Source organism: Manihot esculenta, chromosome 1, assembly GCF_001659605.2.
Source record: "Manihot esculenta cultivar AM560-2 chromosome 1, M.esculenta_v8, whole genome shotgun sequence".
Taxonomy (NCBI): Eukaryota; Viridiplantae; Streptophyta; class Magnoliopsida; order Malpighiales; family Euphorbiaceae; genus Manihot; species Manihot esculenta.
This window is the reverse complement of record NC_035161.2, coordinates 27,291,838-27,314,534: the sequence shown is the minus strand read 5'-3', so window position 1 is coordinate 27,314,534 and position 22,697 is coordinate 27,291,838. Positions and strand designations below refer to the sequence as shown.

The window sequence follows — 22,697 nt, the reverse complement described above, 5'->3', positions numbered from 1 at the left end:
CAATGGCCAACTAGTTATTCCCCCTAAAAAGTCTTAGAAACAAATAGATTTGTGGCATGAGACATCAATATATCTCATATGACACACCCCAAAATAAATATATGAAAAGAAATTATAATAAATTGTCTTGACCCTTAACTTCCTGCTAATTTATCCCAATATTGCTTCTTGGGAATTTTCATGCTGAAAAATTATACTTTTAGTCCCTGAAACTCTATGACCTTGACACTCCCCACTTAAACGGTCGACATCCTTATAGACTTGAGTTTGTTGGGTTTCTTCAATCTTCAAGTCCGATACTTTTAAGTTTGCTCGCAATGTGACCTGATCCTAATCCTGCTTGATTAAATTGTTAGACAGTCTTAATCTTTGGTATGAACTCATTCAGCTATTGGTGTCTCCCCAATTGATCTTTATGAGTTGCTAGCTCTTAATGATGATGAAATTATGAAAGTTTTGTTTTCGATTGGTAAATATTATACCTTTGATTTCTTAATCTATTGCAAATGTTGCGAAAAGTTGTTATTTTACTCTGCATGAACTTACCGTCGAACTTGTCGATTGCTAGTTCTTTCTTTGTAACCTATATTGCCATTACTTGTCTTTAAACGTTGGCCTTACTCTTTGTCTTAAGAGTATAATCCAATTATACAGTAAATCTATCAACCTGCATAAACTCATACCACATGACATCATGATTAACTTATAATAGTCTCATAAAAATGTTAGTACTAACCAAGTGAGATTCAAATACTAATTAATATAGCAAGTCATCTAGAATACAACACAATTTGAATCAACAGGTGTGCCAACAACACTTGACCCCTAAGACTTGAACTGTTGTTACCTATCTCCTCAACACAACCCAACCTTATTCCATTTGTATCGAAACTTGACGAATCCTCCTATAAAAGTGGTGTCCTTAATTTCAAAAGAATTTTCTTGGATTTTAAACTTGCTTGAATTGGATTCTTTATATTTTGATATCAAAAACATACTTACGAAATTGTTCCAACTTATCGATTAGTACTAACCCTAGATTCTTGTCCCTAAGAAAAAAAATCAATCCTTTCTACTTGAGCTTCATCATGTACTATTTACATTACGACCCAATAAAAAACGAAAGTTCTAGTGTATAAAAGAACAAACAATGTCAAGCTAAGAGCACTCTCATTCCTATATACTATTGCTATATGCTATATATTATTAATAGGATGGATATAAGAATCCATAGCCGATCGCGTCCTTTAAATCGCTCGTTGCTTTCTATCACATCGTTTCAAACAAAGTCTTACCATAACATTACTTGAGTTTTGAACTAGTATGTAATTGATTAAATTATAGAGAATCATGAATAGTCATTGATTGAACCGATATATAGTGATCTAAAAATTTAACTTCCTCAATTAGCACTCTCTTCCTCTTGCATGTTTGACGATTTTTCCTTCGTGAGTTCTGACATTCTGCATATTTTATCTCTTTTTTCTTTTCCTAAGAATATGGTTTATCCAAATGCCTACAAAAAGACTCACATTACACGTGAAAATCCAAGATGACTGACATGTGGTATTTTCTTGTTGAATTCTATAAACAATAAAAATATACTCAAAACAACTATTAAAATTAACTATGCATAAAGCAATTAATACCATCATTATTATGCCGCTTATACCGTTTTCATCGTAACTTACAACATCGACTTTCTTGTCAACTTACGTCAATTAATGTGTATTTTTTAATCTATCTCGGTACTTTTCACGTTGATCCACTTGTGAGAACTTTTGTTTGGCCACGACGTCTTTCCTACTCATCCATACAGGTAGGACTAAACTTATCTTTCAATAATACACATTATTTTTCAAATCCTTTTCAAGAAAGCTATATTAGTTAATAATAATAATTTTATTAATTAAATTAAAATTTTATAAAAAAAAAACAGTGAATGCAAGTGTGTTTTTAAAACTCCATTTAGAATCGATAATTTTTTAAATTTTAATTTAATTAATTTTTTTATAATTTTTTTTGAATAAAATTTAAATTTTTTAATTTAAAAATTTTAAATCATACATGAAAATAAAATTATACACAATTTTATAAAAATTCACTTAAATTATTATTTTTTTAAGAATTCACTCAAAGGGTAAATGAGAATTATTATTATTTTCTTTAGAATTTCTTAATTAAGAAAAAACAGCACTGTAGAATCTCATCAAACACAAGTCTCAATTTCCATCAAGAGTGGCTTAGAAGAGAAAGAGAGGTGTGAGGAGGAGGAGAAGAAGAAGAAGAAAAAAGAAGAAGGGGCCACATGAGAGAGATGAAGCAGACAAAGAGCATCTTTTGATAAAAAAGATGAAAAATGGGCAAGCACAGATGGGAAATGCTGCCTTTCTTTCAGTCGCCGCCCACCAATTTCTCCGGCGATCATCCAGCACCCTGGCTTCTTTTTTTTTTTTATGTGTCAGCGCCTCCTACGTTTCTTTATTAGTTTATTTTCTCTTCTTTCTTTCTTCTCCCTCTTACTCCTCTTCTTCTTATTAAGCTCATCATCCTTCTGTATTGTGTGTCTCATCATCTCCATCTCTCTATCTCTATCTCTAAACATGTTTCTCCTTCCATCTTCAAATTGAGAGCTTAACATATTTCTCTTGCAATGGCTTCTCTTCGCAAATATTAACTAATTGTTCTTTCCCTCTATCAATAACTTGCTTTAAATTTTTAATAGCATATAAATCATGCTGTTAAAAATTAAATTTGTTTAGCTATTTAATAATTTTAATTATAATTTAGATATTTTTGCAAATTATACAATCCACGTAGATAAATATGTACATAATTCAAAAGAAATATATTTTATGTATTGCTATATATCTGGCATTTTCGCTTGCGCATAGAATAGTGGGGAGTGGGAGAAAGAAAAGTGTCTCTCTCTCTCTCGTAAACACAGCCAAAGACGACTATTGTGGAAGATGCATGGACTAGGTTTTCTATGAAAGAAAGAAAAAGATACATGGTATATAGACCCGGAAGTACCGGGGGAAGAGACACGTGTTATGCTAACGAAGCATTTGGACAGTAACGTTACAGAGAGGAATAGATGGAAAATTTCAATCTTATATGCAGCAAGTGAGTCATGCCCGAAAACTTCAATCACTGTCTGCCACCTGCTATAATTTGCGCATATTACCATGAAACCGACTGCAAAAGAATCGTGTTAAAGGCTCAAAATCTCCAGCTATTGATTGATCATAGTTAGGTTAATGAAGAAAACACAAATATAGAGAAGTTTCATTTTGTATGATCAACAACAATTTAAGGGTTCAGCTGATACCCAACTGTTTATATTGATCATGATAAGAAGAAGATGAAGAAGAAGATGAAAAAGGGCAGATGGATGAGTAAGTAAAAAGAAGAGATGGAAGCCGTCGAATATAATTGGAGATAAGGATTAAGAAGTAAGAAAATATATATTAATAAATTAATGTGTATATATAAGTAAGAGATAGAGAGAGAGAACGTGGAGTGCAGAAGGTGACACAGAGAGGGAGAGAGAGAGAGTGGTGGGGACCGATCCACCGCCCATACGCACGCAGTCTTGCTCTTACCAAAACCAAACCCATCTCTGATCTATTTTTTCTCAAATCTAACCCTAACCCCAGATACAACATCAAAAGGTCGAGACTTTAGACCCATCTTCTCTCTTCATATCTCCTAATTCTTTATCAACGCAACGCCACAGTGCTTATGCTGAATTCTGCTCTGAATTTGGTGGCTGACACCAAAATTTTTCACCCATATGTTTCCTTTCTGGGTGAGGCCTAGCTAGCTATTACCCTCATCTTCATTACTCAAATTCTTCTTCTTCTTCTTCTTCTTCTTCTTGTTTGTTTCTCTTTGCTTCTGCTTTAACCGTTTCCTTCAAACGTTAGCATTTGGTGATCCTTTTTGTCTTTCCATTAGTTCTTGTGTTCGTCTCTCTACCCACTTAGGTCTTGTTTAAGTGAATAGGGCTTTGTTTTTAGATACTTAAAGGAAGAGATAAGGTCAAAGAAACCAAGGAAAGAAAAATGGATCCAGTAACGGCTCATGGGCATTCTCTTCCGCCTCCTTTCCACACAAGAGATTTCCAGTTACACCAGCACCAATTTCCCCACCACCAGCAACACAACTCAGAAGATGAGCAAAGCGGCAGTAGTAGCGGCGCCGGCCTTAACAAGTCGCAGAAACGAGAGCGGGATGAAACTAGCAATAACAACAGCGAAGGCAAAGAATTGATCCCAACTGGCTCAGGTGGAGAGATCAATAGAAGACCCAGAGGCAGACCCGCCGGATCCAAGAACAAGCCTAAGCCCCCAATTATTATCACCCGCGATAGCGCCAACGCTCTGCGTACTCACTTGATGGAGGTCGCTGATGGGTGTGATATTGTTGAAAGTGTAGCCACATTTGCTAGAAGGAGGCAAAGAGGAATTTCCATTATGAGTGGAACTGGAACTGTAACCAATGTAACTCTGAGGCAACCAGCTTCGCCAGGTGCAGTTGTGACCTTACATGGTAGATTCGAGATATTATCACTAGCTGGCTCATTCCTGCCACCGCCTGCACCACCTGCTGCCACGGGCTTGACCATATATTTGGCAGGTGGACAAGGACAAGTGGTGGGTGGGAGTGTTGTTGGTACCCTTACTGCTTCAGGTCCTGTTGTGATTATGGCTGCTTCATTTAGTAACGCTGCTTATGAGAGGCTTCCTCTAGAAGAGGAGGATCCACAGCTACCTATGCAAGGGGGTGGAATTGGGTCACCAGGAGCGGTTGGGCAACAGCAACAGCAGCAGCAGCAGGCTTTGGGAGAGGCAAACGCGCAGCTCTTTCATGGATTGCAGCCTAATCTCCTCAATTCAATTCAATTACCAGCTGAGGCATACTGGGCCACTGGTCGACCTCCCTACTAACTAAAACACTGATTCTCAAGGCTGTAATAGTTCAGTTTCCCATCACACCTTCAGCTATAGTTATCGTCAAGAGGTGACAGACTTTGTAGCTAGCTAGAAGAATTTGGTTTGTTGAGCATTTTCAGGTTTCATTTCTCTTTTATTTTCCTGAGTTGCTGTTTTGCATTTGATGATGATTAGCTTATATATGACTGATTTGTGATTGGACTGTAAATTTTATATAGTTTTCATTTCATGTTAATAATTCCTGCAAAATTTGCCCCAATTGAAGAAGTAGAAGGAGAAAACAACGGCAATGGAGCTTTCTCATTATATAGTGTTAGTTCTTTAGAACTCCCACTTACAATAATGTTTTCAATATTCTGCCTCTAGAGAATTAAAGAATAAGGTTAAGACATCCTTGTTTAGGAAAGAAATTAATTAGCAGCATCCCCTATCCTCTCATGTTCAATTATCCTCAACTAGTCCACAGTTCCTTTCCGTTCAAACAAGAAATACCGCATTAATGTTTTTCTCAATGAACCCATAACTCCTATTGACTTGCGCAGGTCCCTGGAAGCAAAGGGACGTGTGTGTGTGTGTGTATATTGCAAGTATACACTAAAAGATACATGTAGATTAGGTTCTGCAATCCTTGCGCGAATGTAGTAAATACTTGGCAGCATTTTATTTCTTATTAGGCCTAATTTCTGTCGCAATGTCAGAGAAAAAAGAAAATAGAGGTGGGTAGCGACAGTTTCAAGGGGAGGCAAGGAGGAGTTAAACTATTTACGAGAAGCACAGCACAGCACAGAAGTATGGGCTCAGTTTCCGTGTCCATCTCTCTCAGAGGTTACTAAGGAACTAGGGTTTTAGTCCTAGACATGGAGACATGAAAATATTTGGGTACTGGTTTACACGTGCACTGCTCTGAACTAGCTCCGTTTCGAGGCAAAGCCATAAAAAGGCATTACACAAACACCCACTCTATCTTTCTTTGATAGATTTAAAGAATAGGTGATTGGGCAGCTGCTGAAAAATCAAGTGAGAACATGCTTAGATTCTCTGCACTAGATAGCCAGGCCTCCATGTTATATATATATATATTCATTGCTTTATTGCTTTTTCCCCCCCCTAAAGTTCGATAGGCATATCCATTTTATGTTTGGAGATACAGCTCCTACATTCTACTTTAATTTGCTTTGTTAGGTAGCAAGCTCTTGCACACCATGACCATGGCCATTGGTCTCCTTCTCCTTTTATATTCCTTTTCTTGGTCCACTTATTTCATAATTAAAATATAGCTTCTTTAACCTGAAGCCAACTGTCCTCTTCTCAGTGAATAAAACCCATTAATCATCTTAGATTTTAGACCAACCATTAAATTTTTATTAATAGTTCTTAGTGGGGGATCAGCGCAAGTGCATAATCTCTTCTTTAGATGGAACTGCCTCTGGCTGCATGCTCAATGCTGTTGAGTTAGTTGAACAAATTTCTTTACACTGCATTTTGGTTCATAATTTCTTCTTCATCTTGAGATTTTTCTCGATAGGTATAGTCTTTTTATAAGAAAATAGTCTTTTTTATAAGAAAATCTCCATTAGTTTTTTAGCAGTTTATATAGTCAAAAGATTGAGGACACGTAGAAAATTTCATGATTTCTCAGTTTTTTATCCTAATATAAATTATTGGCCATATGTATTAGGCCAATAAAAATAGCTAGATAGAAATGTTATAAAAATAGCTTGATTAAATAAGTCATGAGAAATGAAAGTACTGCATTGAGAATGCTAGACAGAAGTGTTATAAAAATAGGTTGATTAAATAAGTAATGAGAAACGAAAGAAATAAAATCTCACATAAAAAGTTATAAAATTTTTTGAGTATTTATATTACGCGAAATTTTAATTCAAATATAAAATTTTTTAAAAGGGATATGTGACATAACAAAGATAATTCTTAACAAATATATTTTAAAATTCTATATTTGAAAAAGAAATTTCAACTGCAACAGACAGATATTCATATATATATTTGAAAAGTGTCTCCAATAGTTACTCCAAAATCTATACGTTTTTTTTTTTCATTATATTTTTAATGTAAATTTTTCCTAGACAATTACAGAATTGATGTATATTGAAGGAATATTGTTACAACCGTACAATAAATGTAACCGGAGCAAATGCTCATTGTTATTTTCATGAGAATATTATAAATAAGAGAAATATAAATACATTTTATATGATTCTAAGATAATAATATTATTCAAGATGTTGGTCGATGTACTTATCCTTATTCGTATTTTACTTTATAAAGCTAATCGGGTTTACATTATCTAAGAATTAAATATATTTTTTTTCTCTGAAAAAATAATGGATCATACCACTGCGCTCAACATTATCCCCTAAAAATTTAAATTATTTAATCAGTAACAACTCAATAGAAATATATCCAAGCTTTCATTGTTTCATGGAAATAAAATGAAACTTGATTTTTAACAGACAAAACTAATATTTCAAAAAAAAAAAAAAACAGACAAAACTAAATAATTATCAGTTCTAGGATAATTAGCCACAAAATTTTGAAGTCATCAGTTTTTAAATAAAATATGCTATATAATTCTAATACTCCATTAAATATTTTCTTTTCTAATTTACCTTTCATTAAATAAAGTATTTTTAAAACATTAATTAGACTCATCATATTAATATTAGTTAAGGATATACATTCAGTTTAATGAAGAATAATATAATTTTTTTTATTTTTATTACAATTTAATATTTTTATTTTTTAATTGGTAAAAAAAATTTTAAATGACAGATAAAAAATCACATGTTAGATTCACAATAATTTTTAATGGAAAAATATATGTCAATCTTTTATTTTATTTTATTTTATTTTTTGTTTAAAAACACTATATCCTTATTTGAACAGGGGAAAAAAAAATTAAGTCAAATATCAAATTTAATAGTTATGAATAGAGAAAATTGAGGAAGAAAGAAGAGTTAAATTAATAATATTTATGAAACAATCTTGTTTAAATTGATTTAAATAATTTTTGAACTTATTTTTTATTTGATTCAAAATGGTTAATTTAAATTATTTAATAATTTCATACTAACTATTATATACAATTTGAATTTTCCATAATTCGCGGTACGAAATTCGTTAGTGTGGAATGAAAAACTATTATATACAATTTGAATTTTTCATAATTCATCGATGTGGGACGGAATCCGCTAATGTGGAACGAAAAGCAGATGAATTTCATACTTTTTTATTAAATTTGTGACGTTTTCGTCACAACTGAATCGAATACGACTATTAAATCAGGACCGAATCTGTGGATATTGTGCTTCACTGGTATTTTGGGCGGTTTCATCTCGTCTCACACAGGTAACTCTTTTCTTGCAAATTCACTAGTTTTGTACAATTTTTCTAATCTAAGATGACTCTGATATCAATTAAAATAATTCGGCCTAAATTGATTAAAATAACTTTTGGATGCACTTTCCATTTATTTAAAATAATTAATCTAAATTATTTAGTAATTTCGTACTATCTATTATATATAATTTGAATTTTTCATAATTAAGTAAATCTCACGATTTAAGTATTATTTATTATATATTCATTTCAAAAAACAAAAAAAAATACTTATTATATAATTTAATTCTTTTATTTGTATTTATAATTTTAAATATAAAATACCGTTGTAAACGTAATTTTCTATTTACTATATATTGTGTTCTAATAATAGATAAGACATATTTACATGAAAATATATATTATAAGTAAGGGTAAAAATAATAAAAGAATAAACCTAAACTAATTTAAAAGATGACACGTGAATATGTTCCTATATAATCACAATACCTAACAGTGAGAATCTTTCCTAAAAAAAAAGAACAAAGAAAGAAGCCACTTTGGGGCATGTTGAACTAATGTCTAAGAAAATTGAATTTGGGAAAATTGAGATTCTTGTTTCTTGTAACATAAATGTGAACAAACAATTTAATATTTAATTCTCATACCACGCTATCGCCGCTCAGGATTGTCTCAGAAAATATAAGTTGTCTCGCATCATTATCACTCTATCCATACATTTTCGAGTTACATTCAATTTTTTTTAAAACAAAAGACATCTAATTATTTTTAGAGGAATTTATTATTTAATTTTTATAATAAAAAAATATTAATTAATTTATTAATTTTAAAAAATATATTAAAATATTATTAATTAATATTATCGATTGAGTATTTTATTATAAATTTATGTGGTATAATTATAAAAAGATTTATTAGTTAGTTTTTAAATGTAGAAACACAACATGCCATCTCTCGCTTAATTTGGATCACAATAAAATATTCCATAGATATATATAGAGGTAGGTTAGACAATTTATATATTATAGAAAATAAATAGTTAAATTGGAATAAGAATAATTATGGCAGTATTTCAATGTTTCAAGGGAATAAATATGCAGGCAAATCATAAAAGAATTGAAATGTAAATATTGACATTCTTAAGGTATAATGAAACTGAGAATGGGCGATGGATAGGAAACAACAATGCTGATGTGCCAACAGTGTAACATTAGGCACGCAATTTAAGCCTTATTGCTCTTGTTTCTTCTCTAAAAATGAGCGAGCCTGATTTAGACTTGGACTCGTTTCCTCATCTTCTTGGCACTGCTTGGCTCAAATATACACATAGCACTAACTATACACACTGAAAAGCATGCAGATAATAGCAATAAAAAAGCAAACACGCCATAACACACAAAATCAGTGTAAGAAAGGCACTGAAATCCCGAATTACATAAGAGCATTTACCAAATATTAATCTGATTTTTTTTTTCTTTACAAGAAATGCTAGGATGTTAGTGTTTCTCTATTCGAGTCATATACAAAGAAATTATTGGATAACTACAAGCTACACGGGAATCTGGACTCAAATTACGGTTAATATATATTTAATCAACTAATCGGGGAGGATTCATATGCGCTCAACCACTATAGCAGACTCAAACCCATCTTGGTAACAAAATTTCAACAAGAACATAGCAGAATCTTCCTACTTGCTCTTGTCAGAAGGAGAGATCAATGATTCCAGATGTAACTAATTTAACCTTCAGTTGAAAAAATAATAAACAAATAATTTAAGCTGATGTGCTCCATTCTAAATCATTATCCACAACTTCAATAATCTACACGTAGTCTCCTCAATTCAGCTTGAAAAGTAGGACTAGAGGTTAGGGTTCGATGTGCAAGAGTCTTTATATCTTCCCTTGAACAGTCTCGCGAGATGCGAACCAATTCCCATAGTGCACCTCCACTAATCATTTCTTTGGCATTTGCCTCTGCAATATAGCAATACCAGCTCATCTTGGCTCTCCAGTGACAGAACAGCTACGCAATTTCTATATTAAGTAAAAAAAAAAAAAGCAAACTTACCATGTTGAGCTAAGTGGCATAGAGCAAGCTCTATATGGCGCCTGATTTGTGAGGCTTCATTGTTAGCATTCTGTATAATCCATGGAAGAGCACCATCCGCAATCAGAAGAGACTTTCCGTTCTTAGTTCCTGCAACATTAATACTTGTTCGATGTTTATACCTTACATAAGCATCATTTTTAACCAGACACTCAAATTTAGAAAATTTAACATAGCATAAACCAAGTTTAGAAGCAAACTTAATGGAAAAAATTTTACTGTTAATTTAAACAGTTAATTGCATGACAAGCAAAGAAGCAATTCTGTAGTTTACAAACAGCAACACTGACAAACTTCAATAAAGCTTTTTTTTTTAAAGTAATACCTTGAGTTGATGCTCTTGACTCGCATTTTGCAAAATTTGCTATTCCACGAGCAACTTGTGCTAGAACGTCAGGATGCCTACACTTAACCATTCCTAGCAAAGCCTTGATGCCGCCTTCACCTCTTAGCTTCATTTGCAATTTATCTGGACAACGCAACTTCATAGTTATTAGTTAACAGGCCACAGGTATATGCAATTAAAAGATTACATAATAATATTTGGCGACGTTGATACAACCACATGAAAGGATCTTTGCTGCTAAGCCTACTAAGTCAATATGCTACAGCCACACATGAAGGAAACTGGTTTGCTAAACATAATTCAGGGGAAGAATAAGAAAAAGATCATAAGTTTTGAGCTTCATATCCCAGTTAAATATCAGCAGTTTAGCAGTGCTTTATATCATTCAACGAAGAAATTCTCTGACATAATGGACTATTATAGCCTTAATTTTACCACTAGGAACATGACCTTTTTTTTTTCACACCCAATTTCTCCATGCTGACCAAAGTCAGATATCCAAAATGAAACTTAAACTTTTAACACACAGGAAGCAGAAGATCAAACTCAGCAGAATGAAGATTGAACATTAGCAAGAACTTTACCATTTCCACAAAGATTGGCTATGGCTCCAGCAACCATTCGAAGTGTTTGAGGATCCTCAGCATTGGCTGATGTCATGGACAATAAACGAATGCCTCCTTGAGCCATTATGAGCTCTTGGTTGGTTTCTGATTGGAAAACCAAAGATGTCATACATGGAAGATGAAAATCAGATGCAAAAAGTACCCATTGAGTAAAATAGCATTGATTTCAGCAATATCTCCACATAGAACATAATGAATTAAGTATCGGATGCAACACTTGCCATTCATTGCAAGATTAGCAATTGCACCAGCTGCTACTCGATGTATGCTCTCATCCTCAGAGCTTCTTAGCAGTGTCAACAGAGAGGTAAGACCACCAGCTTCTACAATCTTCTCTTGGTTTGTTTCTGTATAAAATGGGAATTTTTATATCAATACGGGCAGGTGAAACAAAAATTTGCAAGTTTTTATTGCCCTAAACTGCAACGGCTACAGAAGATTAATACTAGCACAATTCTGATTTTTGAGTAAGCCAGGATAAAACTGGAAGAGATTTAAAGATGTGGATAGCTGCAGAAGTTAGAAAGACACCTTCAGCTGCTAGATTTGCTACAACTTTCACAGCATGAATTCGAACATCAGCGTCTTCTGATTCGAGCAACGACAGGATCCTATTCAATCCAACTGAAAAAATATTGGATCTTATCAAGGGAGGAAGTTAACAAAGGATATCCATCAAGTAATAGACACAAATTTAAAATAACTAAATAGTCAGAGTCAAGAGGCAACTACCAAGTCCCAGAGAGGGGGAAAAAAAAAGAAAAAAGATTCAACAACTACCTTGTTCAAAGAGTGTTGCTAAAAGATTCAACTACTACCTTGTTCAAAGAGTGTTGCTATTGAAGCCTTCTCCCCATTTCCCATATCATTCAGCTGCGGATGTCTTAGTTGAGACATTTGAGAATCTAGAGCACCAAGAATTTTCTCAGACCCACCCCCATCAAGTCTTCTTCTTGTCTACAAGTTGCACAATAATCAGGCTTCATATTTTTTCAGATATCAAGAGGTGACATTTTACATGCACTACACACATAACATTATAGCTGAAAACTCATAGGCTAACGATAAGAGTGCCTACAATTCAACCCTAACATTTCATAATATGCAACACATATCATTGATTTTTTAATTGGATAAACTGCACTTTAATCTTTAAATTTTAGCATAATTAACAGATCAGTCCCTGTATTTTTAAAACTGAATGCATTAATTCCTTGTGTTTTAATTCCATCCAACAATCAGTCCTTCCATCCAATTCTACCGTTATTGGAGAGAAAAATGTCTCTTTTGCCCCCAAATTTAACATTTAGGATTTACAGATAATATCCTCTCTCTTCAACTCTCATTCTCTCTTTTACTTCCCCCTCCCCCTCTCTCCCCCTCATTTTCTGTTGCCTTTCATCTTCAGTGGTCCCAAAGTTTTAAATCTTCCGCAAGCTTTTCTCTAGTTCCATGGGTTGCATGTGATTTCACTTTTGTGGAGCTTCTCAATGTTTATCTAATTAAGCCCAACCACAAATTCATCTTCTTCTTCTTTTGAGAGATTAGCTCAATTAAATTTCCAGTATTTCTTCTCATTGTCCAACATAGCCCTTACCTTGATTGCATCTGCTTTGGATGGCTAGCCTGTTTCTGATATGTGAATCAGCTTCTTGTAGCCTAAGGATGATAAAGCCGAGAAAATATAGTCGAACAGGGCAAAAAACAAATTGTCATAGTGTATATTCATATCGAGATCTACACTGCCTTGGTCCGTCTAGAAGAGAACAAATTCACTTGCTTCAGATTTCCCCTGTGAAGTATGGATACACGTTGATCAGGAAACGCGGACCATTTTTGGCATGGAAATTGAAGTCAAGCATCCGATCAGATCTCGCCTAAAAGCTCCAATAGATGTGGCAACTAGCTTGAGCTTAACTTGGAATCAATTATGTGAATTAGGTCCAAAAATGGAGTTGCCAAATGGGCTTCTCATAATGATCCCAAATTATCTTCTCCAAGACTTTTTGGATGGTCTCTTTCATGTTTTTCTAATTCAACTAGCTACTTCTTCTTTCCCCTTTTAGCTCCTTATAGCAATCGTTACAAAAATTTGTGTCAAGGGACGTAGGATTTTGGAGAAACTAGCTGTGCTGCTAATCGATGGATGATGAAGCAATTAAAGTTCATGAGGGATTTCTTATCAACAGCCAGATTTCATGGGAATGATACAGAGAGAGAAGGGGGAAAGAGATTGGGAGAAAAGGGATGAGAGGGTATTATTGTAACTAAAATATATTCTTTCTTTTTACCACTTTAAAACAGTTCACTAACTCAAGAGAATTGGAGAGAAATTAAAGAGAGGAAATGAAGAGAAAAGAAAAGAAAATAATTTTGATTTACTTTATGTTGTTTGGATAAACAAGTAGTTTAGAGTAGAAATCAAATTTCTTCTCTAAAAGAAAGAAGGATACATAGGTGCTTTATACCTATTTCCCTCCCTCTCCCACCAAATTGGGGGGAAATATGTTGGGGCATTTGCTACAAATTGAGAAATACACTTTCCCCTCTTTTCCTCTCCTATCTCTTCTTTTCTCCTCCTTAATTCATGTCCAAACAAGAGAAATTTGAGAATTTCTTTTCTCCTCTCCATTTCCCTCCAACCAAACAAAGCATTAATTATATGGATGGAAGGACTTCCATTTTAATGGAATTAAAACTCAGAGACGAAAGTGTTCGATTTTAAAAATATAGAGACAAATTCATTAATTACGCTAAAATACAGGGACTAAAGTATAATTTACCCTTTTTTATTTAGTTTAAAGAAGATTACTTACTCCTGCAGTAGTGTGTAGTGCATATTAACATTTTGAATCTAAGAGAATTACAAGGGCACTCAACAATAAAATTTCCATAAAAGATAGATTCCAGTCTAATTAACACCTAAAGATCAAGTCTGGTGCAGATAGCTAAGAAGAGTTTTTATGAACCAATATCAAATCTGAAAATGGTGAACTAAGGAATTCAGAAAGAGAGACAGGATTTGAATGGCTGTCTACATCAGAGTCCAGTATAATTCCAGGTCTCCCAGTGTATGGTATTGGAGGATCTCTCTTAGAAGCAACTAAGCCACAATGTACTACAAATAATAATTCCAAGGAAGCATACCTCATCAGCTTCAAAACTTATTTGTAACAATTGACTTTGTAGCATTGCTATTTCCCCTTCAAATTTTTCTTTCTGGCATGCCTCATCTTCCAGCATCTTGTGGAGCTTTGATATCTCCGAATTTCCCAATGCCTAGTACACCAAAGTCAAAGTTCCATGTGACACCAACAAAGACCATCGATGCCAAAGCGATAACAAGAGAAAAAAAGTTGAAAGAGACCAAAACATACCTCTGACTTCTTCGATTGAGCTAGTTGACATTTAAGATTATAAACTTCCTCTTCAGAAGCCTTCCTCAGAAGTGCTTCTTTCTGAAGCAACGTTTTCAGCTCAGCAACTTCATCCGCCACAGCTACCCCAGAACCCTGTGCACCATAACTGAGATGGTGAGGACCAAAAATTGCATGCTCAACAATGAAAGAGGTGAAGTTTCTAGCAGTTGCTAGTTAGAGAAGTGTCTCAAAACCTAGTTAATTATCACCTTAACATCATTGTACCAGTATTACAGACCACAACATCTTAGAAGCAGCACAATATTATAGAATTACCTCTCCCTTGGACGTCACATCAGAACTATCATCTTTGCGTCCAACCATGTTTTCAGCACTAGCATGCTTTTGCTGGTTTATCATCCATTTCTCTTCTAGCTTCTTTATTGAATCCATACACTCTTTCTGATATCTTACTCTTTCATTCTCCATAAAGGAACAAAAATTCAAAAACATGCCTATTAGTTATCACGGGGAGTCAAAGCACCTTCCCAAGTATGAGAACTGGTAAAATGAATTCCAAGGGCAATGCAACTACATGCATTTCAATTCTCAGGAAACACTTTAATGCCCGTAATAGTCAAGGTATTATAGAATTATGAGAACAATACAAACCAAGAGCTACAACTTCAATAGAAGATCAAACAAGCAACTGTCTCTTTCTACCTCAACAGCCACCCTAGCCACACAAAAAAACCGATAATTCATTTGTTGTTATAAAAACTTACCTCTAATGCATCTGCATAGTTCCTTTCTACCTCAGAAATTTGGTTTTGTGCCTCTACTGTTATTCTTTCAATTTCCTCCTCAAATGCTTTCTGTTGCCTCTCATGATCTGCAATGAGCTTGTCCAATTGTATATCTAGCCGTCTAGCCAAACTTTTGTAATCGAATTCTTCCTTTAATTTCAACATATTCTCCACCTTCATTGCCTATGATTAGGAGATTGAAGAAAATTTTTAAAAATTGACAAATGACAATAGCATATTAGAACAAATTAAAATAAAGAGAGCATTATTGTGTAATATGGACATGCGAAGAAAGTCAAGGCATAAATGAGATGTAGACCTATGAATGATAATAGAAAAAACAATGGTCTATGAAAAATTGCCAATTGCATCAAATTATCGAAAATGGTATTCAAAAGCACTGCAGTAAAAAAAGTTAAATAAATGAATAAAACTTGAAGTCAGTGACTTCAGTACTCACCCTTTGTCCAAACATTATAGTACTTGCTGTCTCTCCTCTATGCCGTGGAGATGGACCAATAGTAATGACCAGTGAAGTTCTTGCTGTCCCTGTTAAAATTTCAAGAATTCAGACACCTAAGAAATTCAATAAAGAAAAATACCGCCTTTGTAAATGCAAGTGTTCAGATGCTATTGCATAGTAAGTCACTGCTAAAATATGGCTAGTATGGAACTATATAAATTGGCTAATATGCTATACAGTTCTACTTTTTTTTTTTGAAACCAACAAGATTGTAGACAGTGACTGCCAAAAGACAATGATTATATATCCAATATATGGCCCCTTAATTCAATGAAAGCGGCTATAATCCAATCACCAATTTCATATCCAATATAGAACCCATAGTTGATAATACTCGGCTACATTTAATCATACAGATGAACAGACAAAAATGTTTCCATGCACAATCCAGCAAACACAAAAAGTTCAGGGAAAAAAAGTACTCTTTTTGTATATAAATATATAACCTCCAAAAGAATCTCTAAGCAATCTAGTAAGCTTTGAATCACGAACTGGTACATGTAGACTATTTTCTGCCAGCGCATTAATGCACTTCCCTAATGCACTCAATGAGAGATTAATAGACTTGGCCTCCTCTAGTGTATGCCCCTCACTTCCTGCCAAATAGTAAAAAAGTAAACAGAACTCAAAATGAGAAGGCAAGCTTGATAACTAAAGAATGGACCTAATATTTGAATTTAAAAAAAAAGCCATAATAAAAGTGAACATAGAAAACCAAGAAAAGGGATATCCTCTTTTACCTACCTCATCCTAAGCACACAAGAATATTGCCAAAGGAGACTTGTTCATTGTGTTTCAATTTATAAAAAGAAAATAAATAAAGAAAGAAAAGACTTAAAGGGAAGGTGATTGTTAAAGCACTCCATTGCCAGGAGGAGAGACACCTATTTATTGTGTTTCAGATTCTTTTTTTTTTTTTTAAATGTACAGGAAACATGTTACTAAAGCACTCTGAGCAACAGTTCTGTTCACAATTCAATCATTCTCCACAGCTGAACATACTTGTGACTCATTTATAGATCCATTTGCTGGCAATAAAAGAACTAGTGTGTATATTTCAGAATTAACCATGTTAAACAAGTAGAATATTCATTGGCTTTTTCTGCATCTTGCAAGACGGCGTGCTAGTATATGCAGCTGCTAACAGCACACAAGAAAAAGAAAAATTTATCAAGACAATTATAAGCCAGCAACTCATAGACAAGAGAAAACTAGATGAGATTTCTACACAAGTTAAGATGAAAATTAAGTCAAACAAGAAGAAAAAAATCATGAGACAACATGGAAAAACAAAAAAAGTGGGATATGCACTGTTCATAACCACATCTTGCATTCTATGCAACATACCAGACTTATCAATACGCTCTGAACCAGCAAGATCTACAACAACAAGCTTGCCTTTCCGAACAACAGGAGGCTTCAGACTTTTAACTGTGTGGGAGCTGTTGCCATTGTCACCTGAAAGTGCAGTGTCTCTTCCCCTGACAGACCTCTTTACATGTACCTTCGGCATTTGAAGCATATACATTAACATTTTACTCGAACAGAAATGCAAAAGCTCTAGCAAATTCTAGTGAGTTCATAGCTTGTTTGGCAGAAATTAACCATAAACTAGGGAATTAGTAATTTAGTTCACCATTAGAATAGCATGGCTACGAGAAGATTCAGTGTTCAATTTCGTATTTGCAGCAAAGCGGTGTGCTTCTCCTAAACGCAATAGTTCCACAAAACTCTGCTGATCCCTAATTTCAACTAGGCTAGCCCCTGGTAGCGAAACATCTCCAGTTTTTGGGTCTTCCACTATAGAAATGTTATCATTAGCAGGATCAAGGAGGTCCTGTATAGTCTCCATATATAACTGCTCATTTTTTTCAAAAAAAAAAAAAAATATTACACAGACGTTATAAAATCATTTGAAAGGAAATTATTTAACTGCTAAAAATCAACAATTTGGCATAAATAGTAAAGAAAACAAATTATAGTTTCAGAAACAAAAGATGAAAATTTTCTTTATTGACCAAAAACCTGCAAATAGGAGACACAGACAGAATCTGTCTCCTGAGAAACATCTGCTAAAATATCCTCCATAGCGCGGACCATTATTCCACGAGCAGCTGTATCTTCCTCTCCAAGTCGTCCAAGAGTATATGTCTTACCAGTACCAGTCTGTCCATATGCCATGACTGTCCCATTGTATCCATCCAAAACACTCTGCATTACAGAATTTACAAGTAGGTATGTCAGTTGGAGTGGAAGATTGGATTTAGGGATGTAAACGGGTAGGGTAGCCGCGAAAATTAATCGACTAGAACTCCATTTATATTAGTAATATCAGAATCCGTACCAAACTCGATTATTATTATCCGAATAAAACCCTAACCCATTTAATCTTATATATTTTAATTAATAATTTATATAAAAAATATTTCTCATTAATAATTTTCATTTAAAAAATCTAATATTTCTAAAAAATATTTAAATTTAAATTTTTAAATAAAAATATATAAAAAAATTTATAAATATTATTGTAAAATATATTTTTATATTAAATTAATTATTTATATAAACGGGTTCAGGTGGTGGGTACCCTGTACATAAAACCCGAATCCGATCCGAACCCGCAACGGGTATTATTTTTAAAACCCGAACCCGTCCCAAATCCGATTATAACTATCCAAATCCGTTCTATTAGGGTTCGGTCGGATCGGATACCCGAAAATACCCGATCCGTTGCCATCCCTAATTAGATTGGAAGAAAGGAGACTTGTATCTCTCACACATACCATGCTTACTTTCTTTAAATTTCCAAGTTATAAGACAAGGAAAGGTCAAAACCACTTATCAATTTCACTTGATGGCATCTAAAATAGGTAATCCGGCAACTTCTGAATTCTATCACAGATAAATAATCTAAGGTGGTCAAAAACAAGGGGGGAAAGAGGAAGGAGGAGAAGCAAACAAGAGTAGATTATTAGGAATGATAGCACAGTGGAGATTCAATTAATCTAATAACTTCAGATGTACTACTTTGGTATGGTTCGAAATAGCTATGTTGTTACAGCAACTCCTCCTTCAGGCCATGTAGACTTGCAACCGTACAAACTAAAACATAAGCTGGAACCCAGGATTTCCAACCAGTACTGTGAAGTTCCCTTGTTATGCATTCCTCAAATCTCTTTTATGGCATCAACTTCCTCCACTTCATGAGTGAAGTATTAACAGGAACATGATTCGGATGCCAATTTCTACTTGGATTTGCACTTGGTAGAACAAGTTTGAGCTGATGTAAGCAGGATTGGTTCAAGTGTGTCAGAGAATAAGTTACTCTCAATTTTAACCTAATTGAAGAGGTGATAATTGAAAAGAACATTGCTTGACTGCTATTAACAATAGGTGACCACTTTAATTCTCTTGATAATGGAAACAACCTATTGAAAAAAGAAAGGAATAAAACTCTAAAGAGAGGCGGAGGGGAATTAGGGTGCCCTTTTTTGTTCTGGGATCATAATGCCTTTATTAGGTTCAATGATGTCAAATAAAAAAATATATATATAGATACAGATGTATTGTTACAAAAATGTTAGAACATAAACATTAATCTCTTTGCTCAGACTTATTGATTTAATGTTGAACAATTCATCTATCCATTGCCATAATTGCTGTCTGGGATTTCTTATTTATTTGCTCAAAAAGTATCTATCCTTTGGCACTGTTGATGCTTCTCATATATGAATGCTTTGGTCAAAATGAATTTATGTATATGTATATCCTGCAGTTGAATGAAATTGCAATGAAACCAATTAGTGCATGACAATAATTGCTTTTGCTCAATGGCAAAGAATAGGATACCTCTGACGACATTGTGTCAATTAATCAGAGTAACAAAAAGGTAGATTTAACGAGTGAAAGCCTCACCTACGTGCTAGCAATCAAATAATTGAATACAAACAACTAAGAATTTTGAAATTCATGCAGGAAATAAAAAAAAAGTGAAATAGAAACAACATCGAGATTTACCTCTACAACGGGCTTTGCTACAACCTCGTAAACACGTTTTTGCGATGCAAACTCAGTGAGCACTTCATCAAACTCATAGGTCTCCGAGTCCCAGTTGTTTTTCCGAAGTTTCAACCTTTTAACCTAAAAGAATGAAGGAGAGAAGGAGAAGTCGTGTGATGAGCCAAAATTTGTAAAGGAAAATGCTATTTAGTTAAACCTGCGTCGAGATACCTCAGGCTGTAATTCTACACAATCAGCAAAATCAGCATCTGCCACCATTTCCTCTGCATTTCGAGGCCGCAATCTTACAGCTACCCTAACTCTTCCAGGAACTATACGCAACCAAGATTAGAAAATGAATAAGGCAAAAGTAATACTTCATCTCTTTCAAGCATCGACATAATTGCATCATTATAAAATTTGTGATGATCTACATTTGTATGATACGCAAGCAGTTCTAGCAAAGTAATTCTCACAACTCCAAGAAGAAAAAGAGACAGAAGAATTCAAATTCTCTGTTCAAATCAATTAAAAGAAGCTGTTAAAACAAAGCGAACATTCAAAATTTTCTAATAACGCAATGTTCTATCTTCACCAATTACTTAGCATTCGAACTTCCTCTATAATAGAATTATTTCCAAAATGTAAACAACAAAAACAGCACGAGATCTCAATGATTTAACTAAAAAAAAAAGTACCAAACCTCCAGCATCGTCCTTGGCGGCGCCGAGAGAAGCAGGTGCGCTTTTACGGAGACCAGAACTGTTCAAGGACTTGGATTTAATAGAAGAACCCTTGGAATTTGAGTTGAGGGAGACTTTGCTAGTGCTATTGAGAGAGGTTCTGCTACTGTGATTGCCATTTCTGTAATTACCAAAACCTGTAGCCATATTGCAAAAGAAACGAAGCTATCATAAGGTGAATGAAAGAATAAAAAGAATAGCTGCCTCAGCTTGTTTCTTCTGTTTGGTTTCCGAGAAAATAAATGTTTAGCGTTGTGAAAACGATAAGTGACAGGTAGATGGAGAGAAAACGAGGCACAGATAAAATCGGAAGTAGAGCGAAGAAGAGGGAGAGGGTGGAGGAGGTGCTGGTGTGGTCTGGTACTGGAATTGGCAGTAGTAAAGGTCAAGCCAGAACTTTAGTGGGTCCTACATTTACAACTCCCTCTATATTTCTCCTTTAATTTTTTATAAAGGTAGAGTTACGGAAACACCCCCGCTGAAGACTATAATGTGTTTTCGTGATTAACCGGGACGGTGCGTTAAAAAATACGACGTGTAGTACGGCGGTGGGCGCACTAAGTTACCGAAATTGCTCTTTTAACCGTCATCTGGTTGAGCCTGTAACTTCTAGCGGTCGTGATTAGAATAAGTTGATTTATTATATTAAATATTGTAATTAATTTTACATTTATTTATTAATTATTAAATTTATATTGTATGCTTTTCGCATTTTGTTAGTAGAAATCAAAAGAGTAAAAAATTAAATTTTGGTTCATCATATAAGTTCGCATTTTCTAAAACTATGCATGCTTTTAGTTATTATATTATGCTTTTAGTTTTTGAGGAGCCAAAGACGGTTCAATGCTTGAGGTTAAAAATATATATAGGGCATAGTTTAACCACTTCAATATGGACGGATCCATAGTTTCTACTAGCTTTAAATTCTTTTATCCGTTCCACAAATAACTTGGGCATGAAGGATGTTGTGGCAAGGGATTTAATGCTTCCTTGTTCAAGGACATGGAATACCGAGCTATTGTCCAAAATTATTTGCTCCTAATGAGGCTGCTCTAATTAATCAAATTTTGTTGGCATGTGTATCATGAGGATTTGTGGATGTGGTTAAATTCTCCAACTGGTGTGTATACTGTTAAAATGTGGTTAAGTTCTAATTAATAATACAAATTATTGACGTGGTCCCAGGATTAGTAGGATATGATTGGTAAATGATAAGTTCCAGATGGGTGTGGAGGCTTTGTCTACTGGTATTAATTAATTAATTAATTATCTTATTATAGTTTTGATACAGATATGAATTAGTTTCCTACTAAAATAATACAAATGAACGTAGAACAAAAATTAATGTTATGCATAAATCAAGTTAGAGAGTTGACATGTATGTATCTTTTACTTAATTATAAAATTGAAATTAAAATTATTTGATTGTTACAGAAAAAATATAAAATTTTCATTTAAAATTATTTATTCAAACTTTTATATACTTTTATATTTGTAAGTTAAAAAAATACTTAAACTTTCATATTTTTTTTAAATGGAAATTAAAGAATACGAATATAAGAACTCTCAGATTTATTCAGATGTTTAGTGCTAAATTTTCATATTTTTATCGGGCAATATAAATCAGAGACAATATAAAAAAAATTCTTAATTTCCTTTCATTATAATTTCTTTCCTTTGTTTCATTAAAAATATAAAAAAAATTTATTTACATATATATAAATAGATAAAATTAATGACTTAATCTCTTATTACAATTTTTTAATTGATCAACATAATTTATTTTTATGTAATATATTTACATTATTATTTTATTAATCTTTAATTTATCGTATCAATTTAATTTTCATTATTATTTATATTTTATA

At 33.7% G+C, this 22,697-nt stretch overlaps 2 protein-coding genes across 3 annotated transcripts; one reads left to right on the top strand and one right to left on the bottom strand.

The window, feature by feature from the left end:
* Positions 1–3,517: 3,517 nt before the first annotated feature.
* Positions 3,518–5,160, top strand: LOC110627847 (AT-hook motif nuclear-localized protein 24). Its single transcript, XM_021774226.2, has one exon. The coding sequence runs from the start codon at positions 4,068–4,070 to the stop codon at positions 4,950–4,952; it is 885 nt and encodes a 294-aa protein (XP_021629918.1). The 5' UTR covers positions 3,518–4,067; the 3' UTR covers positions 4,953–5,160.
* A 4,565-nt stretch (positions 5,161–9,725) lies between these two features.
* On the bottom strand, positions 9,726–21,209 carry LOC110628388 (kinesin-like protein KIN-UA). 2 transcript variants are annotated; one of them, XR_002490049.2, is made up of 19 exons: positions 20,790–21,209; positions 20,318–20,418; positions 20,105–20,227; positions 18,113–18,298; positions 17,724–17,945; positions 17,435–17,591; positions 16,534–16,683; positions 16,025–16,113; positions 15,544–15,747; positions 15,095–15,241; positions 14,777–14,911; positions 14,547–14,678; positions 12,218–12,356; positions 11,931–12,023; positions 11,621–11,746; positions 11,358–11,483; positions 10,753–10,896; positions 10,389–10,531; positions 9,726–10,294 (listed from the first exon to the last, which is right to left on the bottom strand). XR_002490049.2 is itself a non-coding variant. In XM_021775035.2 (19 exons), exons 1-19 carry the CDS (start codon positions 20,974–20,976, stop codon positions 10,134–10,136), a joined length of 2,751 nt encoding a protein of 916 aa, XP_021630727.1. In that variant the 5' UTR covers positions 20,977–21,209; the 3' UTR covers positions 9,726–10,133. The 2 variants fall into 2 exon arrangements, 1 of the variants encoding a protein (XP_021630727.1); XM_021775035.2 differs by having other exon boundaries at positions 10,389–10,517.
* Positions 21,210–22,697: the final 1,488 nt, after the last annotated feature.